The 13,670-nt window shown below is 51.5% G+C and overlaps 8 protein-coding genes across 10 annotated transcripts in view; 2 read left to right on the top strand and 6 right to left on the bottom strand.

Moving 5' to 3' along the window:
- H257_06407 (hypothetical protein) overlaps nucleotides 1-1,401 on the bottom strand; it is a 5,890-nt gene extending 4,489 nt beyond the window's left edge. Inside the window, exon 1 of the mRNA XM_009831609.1 lies at nucleotides 124-1,401. Within this exon, the coding sequence (XP_009829911.1) occupies nucleotides 124-1,365 (1,242 nt within the window). The 5' untranslated portion in view covers nucleotides 1,366-1,401. The remainder of the gene's footprint in view (nucleotides 1-123) is intronic.
- A 224-nt stretch (nucleotides 1,402-1,625) lies between these two features.
- Nucleotides 1,626-2,833, top strand: H257_06405 (ribosomal protein L35). Its single transcript, XM_009831607.1, has 2 exons — nucleotides 1,626-1,642; nucleotides 1,700-2,833. Exons 1-2 carry the CDS (start codon nucleotides 1,629-1,631, stop codon nucleotides 1,989-1,991), a joined length of 306 nt encoding a protein of 101 aa, XP_009829909.1. The 5' UTR covers nucleotides 1,626-1,628; the 3' UTR covers nucleotides 1,992-2,833.
- Nucleotides 1,699-2,828, bottom strand: H257_06406 (hypothetical protein; the record flags this gene model as incomplete). Its single annotated transcript, XM_009831608.1, has 1 exon — nucleotides 1,699-2,828. The coding sequence occupies one exon, from the start codon at nucleotides 2,826-2,828 to the stop codon at nucleotides 2,016-2,018; it is 813 nt and encodes a 270-aa protein (XP_009829910.1). The 3' UTR covers nucleotides 1,699-2,015.
- Nucleotides 2,834-3,017: 184 nt separating the features above from the next.
- Nucleotides 3,018-5,196, bottom strand: H257_06404 (CAMK/CAMKL/AMPK protein kinase). Its single transcript, XM_009831606.1, has 7 exons — nucleotides 5,113-5,196; nucleotides 4,712-5,052; nucleotides 4,495-4,663; nucleotides 4,262-4,442; nucleotides 3,851-3,950; nucleotides 3,442-3,805; nucleotides 3,018-3,384 (listed from the first exon to the last, which is right to left on the bottom strand). The coding sequence occupies exons 1-7, from the start codon at nucleotides 5,172-5,174 to the stop codon at nucleotides 3,174-3,176; spliced, it is 1,428 nt and encodes a 475-aa protein (XP_009829908.1). The 5' UTR covers nucleotides 5,175-5,196; the 3' UTR covers nucleotides 3,018-3,173.
- A 51-nt stretch (nucleotides 5,197-5,247) lies between these two features.
- H257_06403 lies at nucleotides 5,248-6,403 on the top strand. 2 transcript variants are annotated; one of them, XM_009831605.1, is made up of 5 exons: nucleotides 5,248-5,598; nucleotides 5,649-5,737; nucleotides 5,789-5,886; nucleotides 5,935-6,053; nucleotides 6,107-6,403. In XM_009831605.1, exons 1-5 carry the CDS (start codon nucleotides 5,274-5,276, stop codon nucleotides 6,295-6,297), a joined length of 822 nt encoding a protein of 273 aa, XP_009829907.1. In that variant the 5' UTR covers nucleotides 5,248-5,273; the 3' UTR covers nucleotides 6,298-6,403. The 2 variants fall into 2 exon arrangements, with proteins under 2 accessions (XP_009829907.1, XP_009829906.1); XM_009831604.1 differs by having other exon boundaries at nucleotides 5,789-6,053.
- Nucleotides 6,387-8,655, bottom strand: H257_06402 (hypothetical protein). Its single transcript, XM_009831603.1, has 5 exons — nucleotides 8,372-8,655; nucleotides 7,803-8,313; nucleotides 7,338-7,734; nucleotides 6,628-7,204; nucleotides 6,387-6,567 (listed from the first exon to the last, which is right to left on the bottom strand). Exons 1-5 carry the CDS (start codon nucleotides 8,642-8,644, stop codon nucleotides 6,427-6,429), a joined length of 1,899 nt encoding a protein of 632 aa, XP_009829905.1. The 5' UTR covers nucleotides 8,645-8,655; the 3' UTR covers nucleotides 6,387-6,426.
- A 963-nt stretch (nucleotides 8,656-9,618) lies between these two features.
- H257_06401 lies at nucleotides 9,619-11,083 on the bottom strand. Of its 2 annotated transcripts, XM_009831601.1 has the most exons (4): nucleotides 10,522-11,083; nucleotides 10,196-10,477; nucleotides 9,940-10,142; nucleotides 9,619-9,895 (listed from the first exon to the last, which is right to left on the bottom strand). In XM_009831601.1, the coding sequence occupies exons 1-4, from the start codon at nucleotides 10,777-10,779 to the stop codon at nucleotides 9,718-9,720; spliced, it is 921 nt and encodes a 306-aa protein (XP_009829903.1). In that variant the 5' UTR covers nucleotides 10,780-11,083; the 3' UTR covers nucleotides 9,619-9,717. The 2 variants fall into 2 exon arrangements, with proteins under 2 accessions (XP_009829903.1, XP_009829904.1); XM_009831602.1 differs by having other exon boundaries at nucleotides 9,619-10,142.
- Nucleotides 11,084-12,169: 1,086 nt separating this feature from the next.
- Nucleotides 12,170-13,288, bottom strand: H257_06400 (hypothetical protein). The gene is made up of 4 exons (XM_009831600.1): nucleotides 13,007-13,288; nucleotides 12,668-12,961; nucleotides 12,410-12,612; nucleotides 12,170-12,354 (listed from the first exon to the last, which is right to left on the bottom strand). Exons 1-4 carry the CDS (start codon nucleotides 13,259-13,261, stop codon nucleotides 12,186-12,188), a joined length of 921 nt encoding a protein of 306 aa, XP_009829902.1. The 5' UTR covers nucleotides 13,262-13,288; the 3' UTR covers nucleotides 12,170-12,185.
- Between the last annotated feature and the right edge of the window lie 382 nt (nucleotides 13,289-13,670).

The following is a 13,670-nucleotide window of genomic DNA, read 5'->3' as shown; positions in this document are numbered from 1 at the left end:
GTCGGTCGCAGGAGGTTCTGTTGGTGGCAATGCTGTCGCTGGTGGCTCAGTCGGTGTAGCCGTCATAGGGGGTTCTATGGTTGGCGATTTCGTAGTCAGTGGCTCGGTCGGTGTAGCCGTCACAGGAGGTTCTGTCGGTGGCAATGGCGTAGCCGGCGATTCAGTTGGTGTAGCCGTCGTAGGAAATTCTGTGGGTGGGGATGGTGTAGCCGGTGTAGCAGTCATAGGAGGTTCTGTCAGTGGCAATGGCGGAGCCGGCGGTGTAGCCGTCGTTGGATATTCTGTGGATGGGGATTGCGTAGTCGGTGGCTCGGTCGGTGTAGCAGTCATAGGAGGTTCTGTCGGTGGCAATGGCGTAGCCGCCGTAGGAGGTTCTGTTCGTGGCAATGACGTAGCCGGCGGCTCCGTGGGTGTAGACGTCGTAGGATATTCTGTGGATGGGGATTGCGTAGCTGGTGGCTCAGTCGGTGAAGCCGTCACAGGAGGTTGGGTGGGCGAGGATGTTGGTGGCGGCTGGGTAGGTGTAGCCGTCGCAGGAGGATCTGTGGGTGGCGATGGAGTAGCCGATGGGCTGGTCACAGGAGGTTCTGTTGGTGCACTGGTCGGTTCCGTTTGCGGAGTCTGTGTAGCTGGAGGGTTCGTTACTGGAGGTTCTGTTGGGGGTGCTTGTGTTATTGGACTGTCTGTGATAGATGGTTCAGTTGAATGGGCTGGAGACGTTAGTGGTGCAGTGGTTAGTGGGCTCGTGGGTGGAGGGTAAGTTGTCGGAGGTTCTGTCGGGGGAGCTTGTGAAACCGGTGGCTCAGTTTGCGGTGCTGGCGTAATAGGAGCGTTCGTTACTGGGGTCTCCGTGGGTGGAGGTAGAGGTGGCTCTGTAGGTGGAATGGAGGTCGTTTGTGGCTCCGTAGTTGGAGGTTCGGTGAGTGGTGGTTCATTTGGCGCAAGTGTTGTGGGTAATGCGGTGACAGGCACTTCAGTTGAAGGATCCACCGGCGTTGGAACTTCTGTGCTAACAGGGCTAACCGTCACAGGTTGCGTCGTTGGTTCGGAGGTTTCAGGCGCAAGTGTGATGGCGCTTTCCCTGGTGGTGTAGCATCCAGAGTCGAGGCAGCACATGCTTCGAATTTGCAGGATCGGGTCGAAGCTCGATTCGTAGCAGGTGTCTCCAAAACAAGCTGGGACGTCCAATGGAACATTGTTGTGCAGTTGGCAACACAACGAGTTGAGACCACTCGTGTCTGTTCCCATAAACGCGCATTCTCCAAACTCCACTGGTGGCAGAACAGGAGACGACGTCGTCCCATCGAATTGGCCCAGCACGGCGCCAGCCCAAAGCACCACGAGGATTATGCATACTGGAGGCATCCTCTTCTTGAGTGACGGTACGGCGCTGCTCCATTTCACCATCCACTAACACAGTGATCTCGTTCATATCTCGCAGCGGAAGTTTCGCCGAATCCCATATCAAATGGGATTCCAATACGGATTCAGCGAAGCTTCCGCGGCGAGATATGCACGAGATTGGTGAAATACAGCAAGGACAACTGAAACGGTTCAAACTATCCGGATATCCAAGAACCTGTGGTACCGGATACTATCCGGAAATTGCTAGACCATTCATTTTCGCGATGTCTTTCTTGCGGTAAGAATGCCGGCGACGCCGGATGCCGTGAATGCTCACGGATGTATGTGTATGTAGTGCTGCGTTTGCGTGTACCACGGGTCTCTTATCCCGAGGATCGCCCTTTGCCTTTGCGCACCCGCCGGCCATGATGTCCATGCAAGTGCGGGACATGGGCTACAAGCTCAAGACCAAGTCGGCCGTGAAGAAGCGCTTCTTTGTGAACGCCAACGGCCACATCAAGCGCGGCCAAGCGGGCAAGCGCCACTTGGCTACGGACAAGAGCCGTCAACGCATCCGACGATTGGGCAAAGCTGCCACGGTCACGGGCCAAATCAGGAAGAACATTCTCGCCATGTTGCGCCGTTAACTATGTAGTGTATCCTCCTCATTCCTACACTACAACCACCATTGCCAAACTCGCCAGTAGCATCACCATGATCTCTCGGATCCCTCCAGCAACGTTCTTGGACGGGCTGCAGCTGCTAGTCTCTGTCGTGATCGTCGCGCCAGACTGCCCATCAATGGTGGAAGGAACCTTGTCACTCTCGGAGGTGGCCGTGACTTGATCGGTGGTGGCGGTGGCACCAGCAGCTGTATTTTGGCTGTTGCTTCCATTTCCGAGCTGGGACGCTGCACCAGCAGTAGTGACAGGTGACGATGTCGTCAGGGCCGACGACTGCAGTGTCGTAGCTGGAGATTGAAATTTCGGGGAGGTGGGGCTCACAGTTGTGCTGATCACAATACGTGTGGTAGTAGTTCCTGGGCGTGGTGTAATTGTCGATTGCAGAGGTGGCGGCGACGTTAGGCCACTTGTTGTCTGTGGTAAAGTAGGGCTGACAATAATCATGGCGGGGGTTGACGGGGGGACAAGTTTGAATGGGGCGGTGCTTGAGGGAGGTGGGTTAGTAGGAAGGGGTACGGCGTAGTCGGCTGTAGTGACGTTGGCACCCCCTGGACACGTCCATCGCTTCACAGTCGTGTCGGGCTCTTCGTACTCGAGCACACACTGGGTCAAGCACTCCGGAGGCGCCACCAAGTTCCCGTGGCGCTGGCCACAGCACAACACCAGCGCCGGCGCGTCGTCACTCATGCGAACGTATGAGCATGAAGCCAAGTCGGGAAGGATGGGGGGCATCGGAAGCGGATCGAACAACTGCGCGTGAGTGTAAGACACCAGCTTCAGGAGAACAACCACACTTAACATGGCTCCACTTGGGCAATGACTTACACCCACCCACCCACCCACCCTTCAACCAGCTACATGAGTAACAAGCAGCATCTCCGTTGCCAATACAGAGCATTCTCCGGTCGATGGAACTATCATATATCTCGTCGTGCACGGTAGTAGTACTAACTGTTAGTGCTTCACTGACTGGGTGTGCATACTATTAAGTGTGTTATTAATAGTATATAAGTCCACATTACCGTACAGTACGAGAAAGGCAATACTAACAGTACATAGTACATACTACGTAGTACACTTCATGCTGGCTGGTTAGTACTTGTTCATACTAGTATGTACTAGTATGTACTACTTGGCTAATTTTGGCTAATTCGGGTTGATAAGGTCAGCCATCTGCTCCGTGAGCGCCGTGTGAAACTTGTGGTACTCAAAGATATCTCCTTTGCCACGGCGGATCTCGACCAGGTGGAGCGACTCAGCTAGCACGTACATGTGCACAGTGCACCCCACGGCGCCCTTGGGGGTCGGCAGCGTCGCCTTGAGCTTAAAGTTGGACGAGTCTGCGACCACTTCGCACCTACCTTTCATGTGAAAACTACCCCCGTTCAATGGATACAAAATATGAATGGCTTGCCCTGGGAACGCCTGCAGATGGTCCGAGATGGCTGACAAGATGGTCGATGCACTCAACGACGACGTGAACTGGCTGCTTCGCTTCACGCGCTTGTCGTCCACAGATTGAAACATCCGGTTCAGCGCCATGCCGCCGCACATGTTGATCAGGTCGAACGCGTTCATGACCTTGGGTCCCGTCTCCTTGGCTGACTTGGTGATCTCCAAGTCCCCAATATGCTCTTGAATGGCCGCGTCCAAGTCGGCTTGGCTCGGCTTGAGTTTGAACTTTTCCAACGTCGTTTTAGTCTTTAACGGCGCCGAGGACACGTCGTCTTCGCCGTCGCCGACACCAGCGATGGACACGACCATCGGGGGCAGTGGATCTTGATATATATGATCAGTCAGAAAATCAAACCATGAAAACCTACTGCCACGAAGGGGGGCGGACTCGAGCTTGTTGGTGTCGTCCATGTACCATTCATCTTGCTGAATGTCAGCCAACGAAGACCGGGTTTCTGGGTCCGGGACCTACACCAAACAACAGCAAACATTACGAATTTTCAAAATATACAAACACTATGAAATCACTATATATATAATATATATATATATGATGGGTTGGCTACAAATATTCCAATGCGGCCTGCGATTATTTGTAAGAATATCTCTCACGGCGAAATTTCATTGGCTGTCGTCCCCATTCTGCAGAAAACACAAAGAAAACAAATAAAAATATATATTGTAGCCAATCAGCGAAGAGTAATATTTTCAGAGCGACCAATGGAAGCTATATTCATATAAATCGCACAAAAAAGATAAAAAAAGATCGAATTTTGTACCAAAATTTTGTTCAACAGCGTCTTGACGCGGGGGGTAAACCACGACGGGTAGGAGAATTCGGCCTTTTGGATTTTGCGAAACAGCGCCGACATGGTGGGCTCGTCAAAGGGAAGGAAGCCCGCTAGGAGGACGTACAGGATGACCCCGATGGACCAGACGTCGGCGGCGCGGCCGTCGTAGCTACAGCATGCATGAGCATACCCTGCAACTCGAATACAACATACACGCGCACCCTTTATCGGCGAGTACTTCGGGGGCGACGTAGTTGGGGGTGCCGCACGTCGTGTGGAGCAAACTGGCGCGGGATCCTTCGGCGCCGTCCGGCCCGCCGCCTTCGTAGAGCGCACTCAGTCCAAAGTCCGAGATCTTCAAGTCGCCGTTCTCGTCCAAGAGCAGGTTTTCTACCGCCGCATGGAGTGAGTCAAGATGAAGAAGATTGGGGAACGTACCAGGTTTCAAGTCGCGATGACACACGCCTTGGGAATGGCAGTACTCGACGCCGTTCACAAGCTGACGAAAGTAAAAGCGCGCCGTTTCTTCGTTGAACCGCCCTTCGCTCACGATCTTGTCGAACAATTCGCCGCCCGTGATCAGTTCGAGCACAATGAAGATCTTGGTGCGACTCGCGAGCACTTCCTTGAGCACGACCACGTGTCGATTGCGAACCATCTTCATGATGGAGATCTCCTTCTTGATTTGCGCACCCATGTTTTGCTTTTGGATCTTGTCCTTGTCCAGCACCTTGATGGCCACGCGCTCGTCGGTTTCCGTGTTCACGGCATACTTGACTCTACCATCATATCCGTCACATCCTCATCCTCATAGCTTCGTCATGAACTCATCAACATACTTCCCAAAGGTCCCTTCGCCAAGAGTCTTGCCGATCTCGTACTTGCCGACCTTCTTTACCATCGTATCTCGGCCGTTATCCAAATCTGTAGAAGCCGCTCCCTATCATCCGCATAACAATCATTCGACGTTTATCCGGATATTATTCGGGATAGAAATCCGATGTTTCGAGCCGTGTTCGCAGCAGCGACGCGGCCTGTTGCTCTGCACCGGCCTCTCTCAAGATACGTCCATCAGAAACAGAGCTACGAGGAGCTCAAGGCTGACTTTGCGCGCTGGGCAAGGAAGGAAGTTGTGCTGGTTGGACTCTTCTTGGCCACAGGACTTGGCGCGGTGGCGGCGTATACGTACCGCTCCGACGCCCCGTTGCATCAAATCGTGTACTGCATCAACCAAGCTACTATCGCCGCGGAGAAAGGCAATGCTTTGGAAGCACGACAGCTCACGCAACGAGCGTATGCAATTGCCCAGTCTGTGAGTCCCCACGGTATAATTTCGCCATGATTGTGATGGTGGTGGCAGCTCATGTGTTTATAGAACGGCACTTGCATGAACTTGCATTTTCCATAGCCGCGCAATACGAAGCCGCGGAACAGTTTCACTTGGCCAAGAAGTACTACATCGATGTAGTACATTCTCCATGTAGCGTGTCAATTTTGATCTTCTCCTTGTGTTAGTCGTTGGAACACATTCCGTACATCAGGAACGCCGCGGAAAAGGCAGAGCTAACGCGGATGATCACTCTGGATCGGATTGCTCAATGCTGCCACAATTTGTACAAGCAACATATATCACCCTCGTTATATGAACCTTATCTTATTAGGTCCGACGTCAAGGATGCCGTCCGATACTACGAGAAAGCACTGGAACTGCACGTGCAGTACAAGATCTCCACGTGTACACCCATGGACGTTGAAGGTTGCGGTATTTGGTTCAATTATGGTATGGTCTATATGGTCCGTAATCCTTTTTGCATGCTTATATATGACTTGTAGGTCGACTATGCTTGGACATGGACCAACCCGAGAAGGCGAAACCGTTGTTCGATACAGCCAAACGCGTTGCGATCAAGTGCAATTTGCCCCAAGACAAGATCGACCTGATTGACGACCAGTTGGCCGTGGCCAGCCGCCACGAAAACGGCCCTGTCGACATCACTCAGCAACATCCCCATGAAGTAATGTAGAGTGTCAGTCACTACACACAGTCCCGACATTCCCAGACGTTTATAAGCCTGAGAAGTTTAGTGGTGAAACATCCAAAAGTAGACATAATGTGACATTCAAGTGAACCTAGTGTCTTTTGTATATATGTGTTAGTCTTCTTTCGTGGGGGCTAGTGGTTGCATTTGCGACACGAGCATTGCGATGGTTCGTTCCAGTGTTTCGAGGCGGTCGTGCAGTCGTTCGACGCTCTTGTCGTCCTTGGGTTTCGCCTTGGTTAAATCCGCGCCGGCCTAGCATGTATTGGAATCATACTACGACTCTTACAAGAAATCGAGGTGGCTTCATATTACCACAGACAACACTTTCATGTTGTGGATCAGTCCCATAGCTTCGTCCTTGCCAATGTTCAAATGCTCCGAGAGCGTGTTCGAGTTGAAGCGCTGGAGGTTGCCGTCGCGCACGCTTTGCCGAAACCGCTTGGGCGCGTCCTTGTGCCAAAAGTGCTCAACGCCGATCAGCTCCTTGGCGATGATCGAAAACTCCTCTGTGACACTGCGCAAGGGGCCAGCCTTTTCCTCGCGCACGTGGTCGAACGCCGCCAGCACAATCGCCAGCAGCATGTTGAACAGCACCAGAAACAGCACGATCATGGCACTCCAGTACCACACGAGGGCGATGTGGTAGTCCACGGCAAAGATGGCCGCCAGGTCAAACTGCCCAAAGAGCATGTTCACGACCGTCACAGTTGAGTGCCCGATCGTGCTAAATGAAAGAAGTTTCTCCCCAAACAAGAGGCACCCGGAGGTGACGAACGCCGCAAGGCACACGACAAACACGAAAAAGAACGGCCCGAGCGAGTTCAATGATGCCCCAAGGGTTGCGGTGACCATGTTGAGCCGGGGATGGAATCGAAACGAGCCCAGAATGCTACAAGGATCAGACTCAGATGAGACATCGCAGAGGGATGAGAAAACACCACATCGTTCAACATCAGTTGGGATCAAATTGCATCCGTATCTCCGAATCAAGCATTTCCCATTTACGATGGACATTTACGAACCGAATCGTGAGCAAAAACAGCGCGACCATTGCAGCCAGTCGGACGGCCACCATGAGGTCGCCCATGGATCGATACTGCTGCATGACGTTGGTCAACAGCAACTTGCCCTGGTCCGTCGTGTCCTGCGCCTTGGAAAAGTCGATCGTCCCCGACACTTCGAGCGTCGTGAGTTGGCTGGACAGCGTGTCGTCGTAGATGCCACCGCAGAGAATGACCCAAAACACATAGTACGCCAGCACGGCCACGAGCGACCCCCACTCGACCACGCGCCACACGCCCCAGTACACACCGTGGCGTTGGAGCCACAGCTGGCGCCCCTCGACGCCCAACGTCCCGAGGAAGAAAATCCCCACGACAATGTCGAGCGCCAGCACGGATTTCGCATGGTGGTACGGATCTAGTCTCGGTTAGGAAAATACAGCCCCCCTCAACTACTTGGACGTTGACGGATGTAGTACATAGTACCTGCTGGAATCGACGCCATTTTGTACGTAGTTTCGACAAACCCGCCCCGCTGGAACGCAATCTTGAGCGCTGTCACACACATGAGATCCACTTCGCCATTGTACGTGGCGACGTTGATCTGGAGCAATGTCGTCGACGGACTGATCCACGTGCCTGACGCTTGCTTGGCAGCGATCATCGCGACGGCCGAGGCCGCGTCCGCGTTGGAATCGATGTAGAACGGAATGTTCTCCACGGGGTTGTCAAAGTCGTGGCAAGGCTTGTAGATGAGACTTAACGGTCCTTCCAGCCCGCAGCTTTGGTCGGGGGCGGACGACGTTGTGATCTCGACCGCGCCGAGCAGCTTGTGGACGTTGGTGACGCGGCTGCGACGGTCGTTGGTGACGTTGTTTCCGTTGTAGTCGGTCGTGACAAACAAGGCCGGGAACAGCGTCTTGGACAGCCACGGGAACACGTCCGCTTGGGTTTGGATGTTCTTGAACTTCATGGTCGTGTCTGTCGTCAGCGCGTCCTGCATATATCGTATAGGTGATACGTCATCACATCTGATTCGTGTCGACGGGACGAACCGTGCCAGTGGACACGAGCGTGGTGGCGAGGCCGTTCTCGGTGGGGAACATCACTTGCACAGGCACGTGGGTGAGCGCCGACGCAGCAAACACGAGGAAGAACGCGATCGGGAACGGCAGGTACAAGAAGTGGTACCGCAAGTTCTTGCGCGCCTTAACTGCCATCAACGCCTCCTGGTACGACAAGGTGATCTCGTCGTTCTCTTTGAGCGTGGACAGCGTCTTGCTCGTCTCGACAGACCTGGCGGCCACCTCCGCAGACTTGGCCATCATATCACGGAAATGAATGGCAAATGCAACGCAGGTTGATGCGAAAATCTATTTTTAGCTCATGGCTGTCGTCTATTCATGGCAATTGGGCGAGGTTGGGTATTCTTATTGGGTGTTGCCGCGGTCGCCACTTCGAGCATAATATCGCCCATCTTAAACGAAAATGTGTTAATGCAAGAATGGTTTCTCCCATAACTTTTACCCTAGGAGGTATTTCCTCGATCCAAAGGTATATTTGAATTCAGGAGTTTAACGTGCAGTCCGTGAGGGGTTTTATTTTGCCTCGAAACGAATACAACTCCACCAGGTTTAAAATGACGTTTCAGCACCTAATGGAACGTACTTAATGCAAACGCATTTTTAAAACAGGTACATCGAAGTATACTATACTTAAGTCATACAATAAAATAAAAGTTAAATAATCTATAGTATTACTATATCAGAGGTACAAATTATTAAAAGTATTGAGCAAATATAACTATTTAAATAGTCTACTTCATTAAAATACTACGTTTCATCGCTGAAATCGTTGCTTGCGAACGCAGAGCACAGTTTTGTAGTTGGGCCTTCAAGCTTCAGCAAGCAGAATATTTGATCGAAGACGATGAGATTAAAAAAAACTGCGTTAAAATCGGCCCAGTGGAAAATTTCGTTGCATCCGACTCGCCCAAACGGACAGTACGGTAGTACCAGTACTTGACTTTCAGTGCTCCCGCTAGTATTATTATAAATTTTGGCCTAAGTGCAGAAATATTTTTTATTTAAATATCGCTGTTCTGAGTATATTAATTTTCTCAGAATGTATGGCTGGAGCGAAATTTGAAACAACGATATCTATTTTAATATCCCGTTGTATTGATTATAAAACCCCTTACCCGATGAACTGATTTCTCCTATATTCGTATATACCTTCAGATCTGAAAAATGATACATGGGGGAAAAGTTATGGAAGAATTAACCAATACATTCGTTTTGCCCAAACGCACGGTACAACAGAGGGCAACAATGTACGTACTTACTGTTCGTTCATCGGTGGCAAAGTCTCTCCATGAACTAGTTTATAATATATTCCTGCGCTAGACATCGAGTTGGAGCTGAATTTTGAGCGTGGTGGCTTCAGCTCGAAACCATTTTTGCATGATGCCTGCCAGCCATTGGTTTCGGTTGAGCCCGATGACGTTGGGGAGTCGGAACCGCACAAACGTTTGCTCGACACACGTGGCATCATTGTCGTCACCGCGCTTCAACACCATCCTGTTCATTGTCACCACGATATTGTCACCGTTGTCACGACGTACCACCCACTGAGTCCAACGTGCACCGTTTGCACCGGCACTGGGAACTGGTCGTCTTCGTTGATGGTTCGATACACGATCGTCACGCCATCGGCCGAGACTTTGCGCTGGTACAAGACGTTTACAACCACGGGAACATTCCGTCGGTGGCCGCTTTCAATGCGCACTTCCACGTACGAAATGTCGTGTCCTTTTGTGTCGAGCACCTGCGTGCACCACCAAAACGACATGTCAGAAACGTTTCTAAAAGTCAACGCACCTTTGTCTTTCGAACGGCGTGCGACGGCATGTCCGTCATGACAGTCCACAGTACGTTGGCCAATCGGTTTAACGGAACCGGCCACGCCCGGTGGCACACGTAGTCGACGTAGTCGGGGGCGACAAACAGGTGCGGTTGGTCGCTCACCTTGTCGTCCACGTAGGAGTGGATGCAGTGGACGGCCAGGGCGAGCTTGGGCTGGAGCTGGCGGAGAAGAAATTCGTACGTGTCGCCTCTGAACGCGCCATGGCCAGTTATCGAGTGCCGTCGAATGTCCACACTCTATACCATGGTTAGGATGGTAGAGGTATCAGTGGCCATCGTACGATCTGCACGAGGGGGGAGGTCGAGTCAGCGGGGGGCTCGGACGGGGACGTCGGGATGAGGCTGGGCTGGCACACGGCTGGCGCTGGTTTCATGCCGTCGCCGGCTATGGTGGGTCGCGCCTCGCGAATGGAAATGTTCCGAGTCGACTTTTGGCTCGTGAACCGCGACGACATGGCGGACCGGGCGCTGCTACTCTGGCGCCCCGTCGATCGCAGAGAGTTGAACGAGTCGCGGCTCGTCGAGAAGACGTGGCCCATCGTCGTTCGTCGTTGGTTTTGAAAGCCCCACTCCCTTGACGTGCATACACGGTATAACTGCCAACACGTTAGTACGTGGCAAATGTGGGCTATGATTAGACTCAGGGAAATGCGGGAACAGGACACAAGCACATCAATATGAAGAATTAAAGGTCCTTGATTCCTTCAAATCATGGTGTGCCATTGTCGAGGGGATACATGCAACTGTATTCAAGTCATCACGTGCGAGTCAACCAGGAGCTGAATCTGCCACATCCATGGAGTCAAACAGCGTGCATGCGCACGACTGTTACATATTATTATTCGCTTGAACTTCGTTATGTTGATATTTGTATGATATTTGTGTATTTTTATTCGGGAGGCTGTGGGAAGTCGCGAAAACGCGCAAAACGTACTACTAGTATAATAATAGTGAATGAAAGTTGGACAAGTCTTCATTTAAAATGAATATAAAATGTTTTCGAAATGTAAACAGTCCAGTTTACATTATGTAAACTGAAAATTCCATACTTTGACCTAAAAAAACCTTCCTAAACTTTGTCCAAATTCTTCCAATGTTTTTGTGCTATAGACCTCTGACCGAGCTTTCAACGAATTTATACTTGTATGTAATTAGAGTCATGAACTTCGTGTTGGTTAATCACACCTCGAACATTGAAGTTTCGTCGGTTTCGTCAACCTTCAACCTAAAAAAACCCAACCTAAACCTCCTTGAATTTCATATCGCTTTGTCTCGTACTACGTAATGTAATAGAGCGCATCGTTGAGATTACGCTCCTAGATTGCTGAATGAAAATACGTTCAAATAGAGTCAAAATTGGCCACGAAAGTGCATCAATCGTGTTAGTTTACAAAATGTAAACAAACACCTGTTAACATTTTGTTACTTTGAGTAACTGCCAAAAGTATTCTATTTTCGTTGGAAAGTCAACCAGTCGAATTGACCTCGGTTACATTTTGCGAGTTTTGCCCAAGTGACACCATTTTTCGCGATTTCCCGCAGCCTCCTGCAGCCAAAGTCCCTCTTGAACAAGTTGGGCGACTCTGAAGAAACCAGAAATGCCTCGATGTTGGCCTTAACGTTACACGCATCTCCCAATGACAAATGATTCGTGTTTCCAGTGTTGCTGCACAAGTGTACTCGCGTCGTACCTCCAATTGTACTAACGTTCATTGGCATTGAAGAACTTTTTGCAACGAGCGTCATGGGACCGACTTCATTGGTAGGTTTCGGAATTTCCATTGGAACCTTGAACGCTAGGGACCACCACCGCGACTGACCGACGAGTTCAGGAGGTGGATTTAGCAAAGTCATAGGGCGAGTTCCAACGACAGGCACTATGCATGTTTGAACATGGTAGTACATCGCAATAAACAACTCCAGTGTGATCCACACTATATGTGTTTTATTTCGCCAATAATTGGACCCGCAGCGAGCTTTCTTGGGCCTGAAACCACTTCTGGACTACGCTTGCTAACCATGCACTTCGGTCTGGTCCTGCGATTGCATCTTGAAGTTGGACGCGGACAAGCGTTTGCTCAGAACAAGAGTCCACGCCTTGCTTGAATATCATCCTAGTCCAAAGCAAACACACAGCTCACTCAACCTATGTACGAGTCTCATTCGTACCATCCACTGAGTCCAATGTGCAGCGGTTGGGTTGGCATTGGGAACAAGTCGTCTTCGTGGATCGTTCGAAACACAACCATCACTTGGTGGGGCGTGACCGTGCGTTTATACAGGACGTTTACGACCACAGGCACGTTGCGCCTGTGTCCATTCTCGATGCGCACTTGCACGTAGCAAATGTCCTTGCCCGCCGTGTCCAGCACCTACTGGCCTCGTCACCACACTCAAATGTCTACAAAGACAGGTTTCGAAAACTACTTTGGTCGTGCGCACGGCGTGCGTCGGCACGTCCGTGAGCATGTTCCACGTGGCGTGGCCAACGCAGTCGAGAAGTGCTGGCACCGACCGAGAGCACACAAAGTCGACGTAGTCGGCGGCGATGAACAGATGCGGATGGCCGCGCAGGTCGAGGCGCTGGGAGTGGCCAACGTACGAATGGATGCAGTCTTGGGCCACGGACACCTTGAGCTCGAGCTGGACCAGCAGCCACCTGTACGCGTCCCCTCGAAACACGCCGTGGCCAGTCATCTTGTGGCTTTGGATGTCCACGCCCTGCGAACGAACTTGTCAGCCACCCGATGGAAGGCTCTGCAGTACCATTTGAACGAGAGGCAGCAGGAGCTTGGTGTGCGTGGGGAGGACCGACGTGGCAAAATCGGACGGGACTTCGACGAGCGTCGTGCCTCCGTCGCTTTTGTCGTACGTTGGACCGAGGACACTGTCTTCTGTGTCGTGAGATTTTTTGGTCGGTGGGTGAGTGATGGACGGCCGCCTGCCGCTGATGGACCTCCTTCGGCTCGTAGAGCGGATGGAATTGAATTTCATCGAGTGAACCGACGACCCGTGGCCCATCTCGGCGTCGTGAACGTACAAAATGACAATTATGCCGAAAATAGCCCACCGCTGTTTTGGCGCCAAATAGGCAAACACGTCAGAATCCTACAGTCACATAACGACGGAACACTTCACGGGGCTTCCTTGTTGGCCAAGCTCTGATGCAGCTTCAAGTGCTAGATATATATATAGGCTTTTAAAAGCCCGTCTTGCGGTGGTAGCAGCGGCGGCTACCCTGTAATGAAACCCAAGGTATAACTGTACATTGATTGGCTTAAAAACCGATCGTTCAACCAATGACAAACGACTGGAAGCAAAATTCATTATACGGTTTTTGCACGACCGGCATCCGGTTATAAGGCTTCGTGCACGACGAGCGTCGGGCAAATTCCGCTAATCCCATTAATAGTCCGCTTGACGGCCGAGG

The sequence above is a fragment of the Aphanomyces astaci genome (genome assembly GCF_000520075.1).
Source record: "Aphanomyces astaci strain APO3 unplaced genomic scaffold supercont1.12, whole genome shotgun sequence".
Lineage (NCBI taxonomy): Eukaryota > Oomycota > Saprolegniomycetes > Saprolegniales > Verrucalvaceae > Aphanomyces > Aphanomyces astaci.
The sequence above is the reverse complement of the archived record's forward strand: the minus strand, read 5'-3'. Positions and strand labels throughout refer to the sequence as shown.

Bases quoted from the DNA above. Each gene is read 5' to 3' on its own strand.
- H257_06404 (XM_009831606.1), bottom strand. From the start codon at position 5,174: ATGGTAAAGAAGGTCGGCAAGTACGAGATCGGCAAGACTCTTGGCGAA. The intron at 4,664-4,711 runs GTACGTTCCCCA...ATGCGGCGGTAG, and splicing joins TCATCGCGACTTGAAACCTG to AAAACCTGCTCTTGGACGAG. The intron at 4,443-4,494 runs GTGCGCGTGTAT...TGCATGCTGTAG, and splicing joins GAAGTACTCGCCGATAAAGG to CTACGACGGCCGCGCCGCCG.
- H257_06403 (XM_009831604.1), top strand. From the start codon at position 5,274: ATGTTTCGAGCCGTGTTCGCAGCAGCGACGCGGCCTGTTGCTCTGCAC. The intron at 5,599-5,648 runs GTATAATTTCGC...ATGTGTTTATAG, and splicing joins CCAGTCTGTGAGTCCCCACG to AACGGCACTTGCATGAACTT. The intron at 5,738-5,788 runs GTAGTACATTCT...TCCTTGTGTTAG, and splicing joins CCAAGAAGTACTACATCGAT to TCGTTGGAACACATTCCGTA.
- H257_06402 (XM_009831603.1), bottom strand. From the start codon at position 8,644: ATGATGGCCAAGTCTGCGGAGGTGGCCGCCAGGTCTGTCGAGACGAGC. The intron at 7,735-7,802 runs GTACTATGTACT...AACCGAGACTAG, and splicing joins AATGGCGTCGATTCCAGCAG to ATCCGTACCACCATGCGAAA. The intron at 7,205-7,337 runs GTTCGTAAATGT...TGATCCTTGTAG, and splicing joins CTGTTTTTGCTCACGATTCG to CATTCTGGGCTCGTTTCGAT.
- H257_06401 (XM_009831601.1), bottom strand. From the start codon at position 10,779: ATGGGCCACGTCTTCTCGACGAGCCGCGACTCGTTCAACTCTCTGCGA. The intron at 10,143-10,195 runs GTGCGTTGACTT...TGGTGCACGCAG, and splicing joins ACGCCGTTCGAAAGACAAAG to GTGCTCGACACAAAAGGACA. The intron at 9,896-9,939 runs GTACGTCGTGAC...GACAATGAACAG, and splicing joins CACGTTGGACTCAGTGGGTG to GATGGTGTTGAAGCGCGGTG.
- H257_06400 (XM_009831600.1), bottom strand. From the start codon at position 13,261: ATGGGCCACGGGTCGTCGGTTCACTCGATGAAATTCAATTCCATCCGC. The intron at 12,962-13,006 runs GTACTGCAGAGC...GTTCGTTCGCAG, and splicing joins TGCTGCCTCTCGTTCAAATG to GGCGTGGACATCCAAAGCCA. The intron at 12,355-12,409 runs GTACGAATGAGA...GCTTTGGACTAG, and splicing joins CACATTGGACTCAGTGGATG to GATGATATTCAAGCAAGGCG.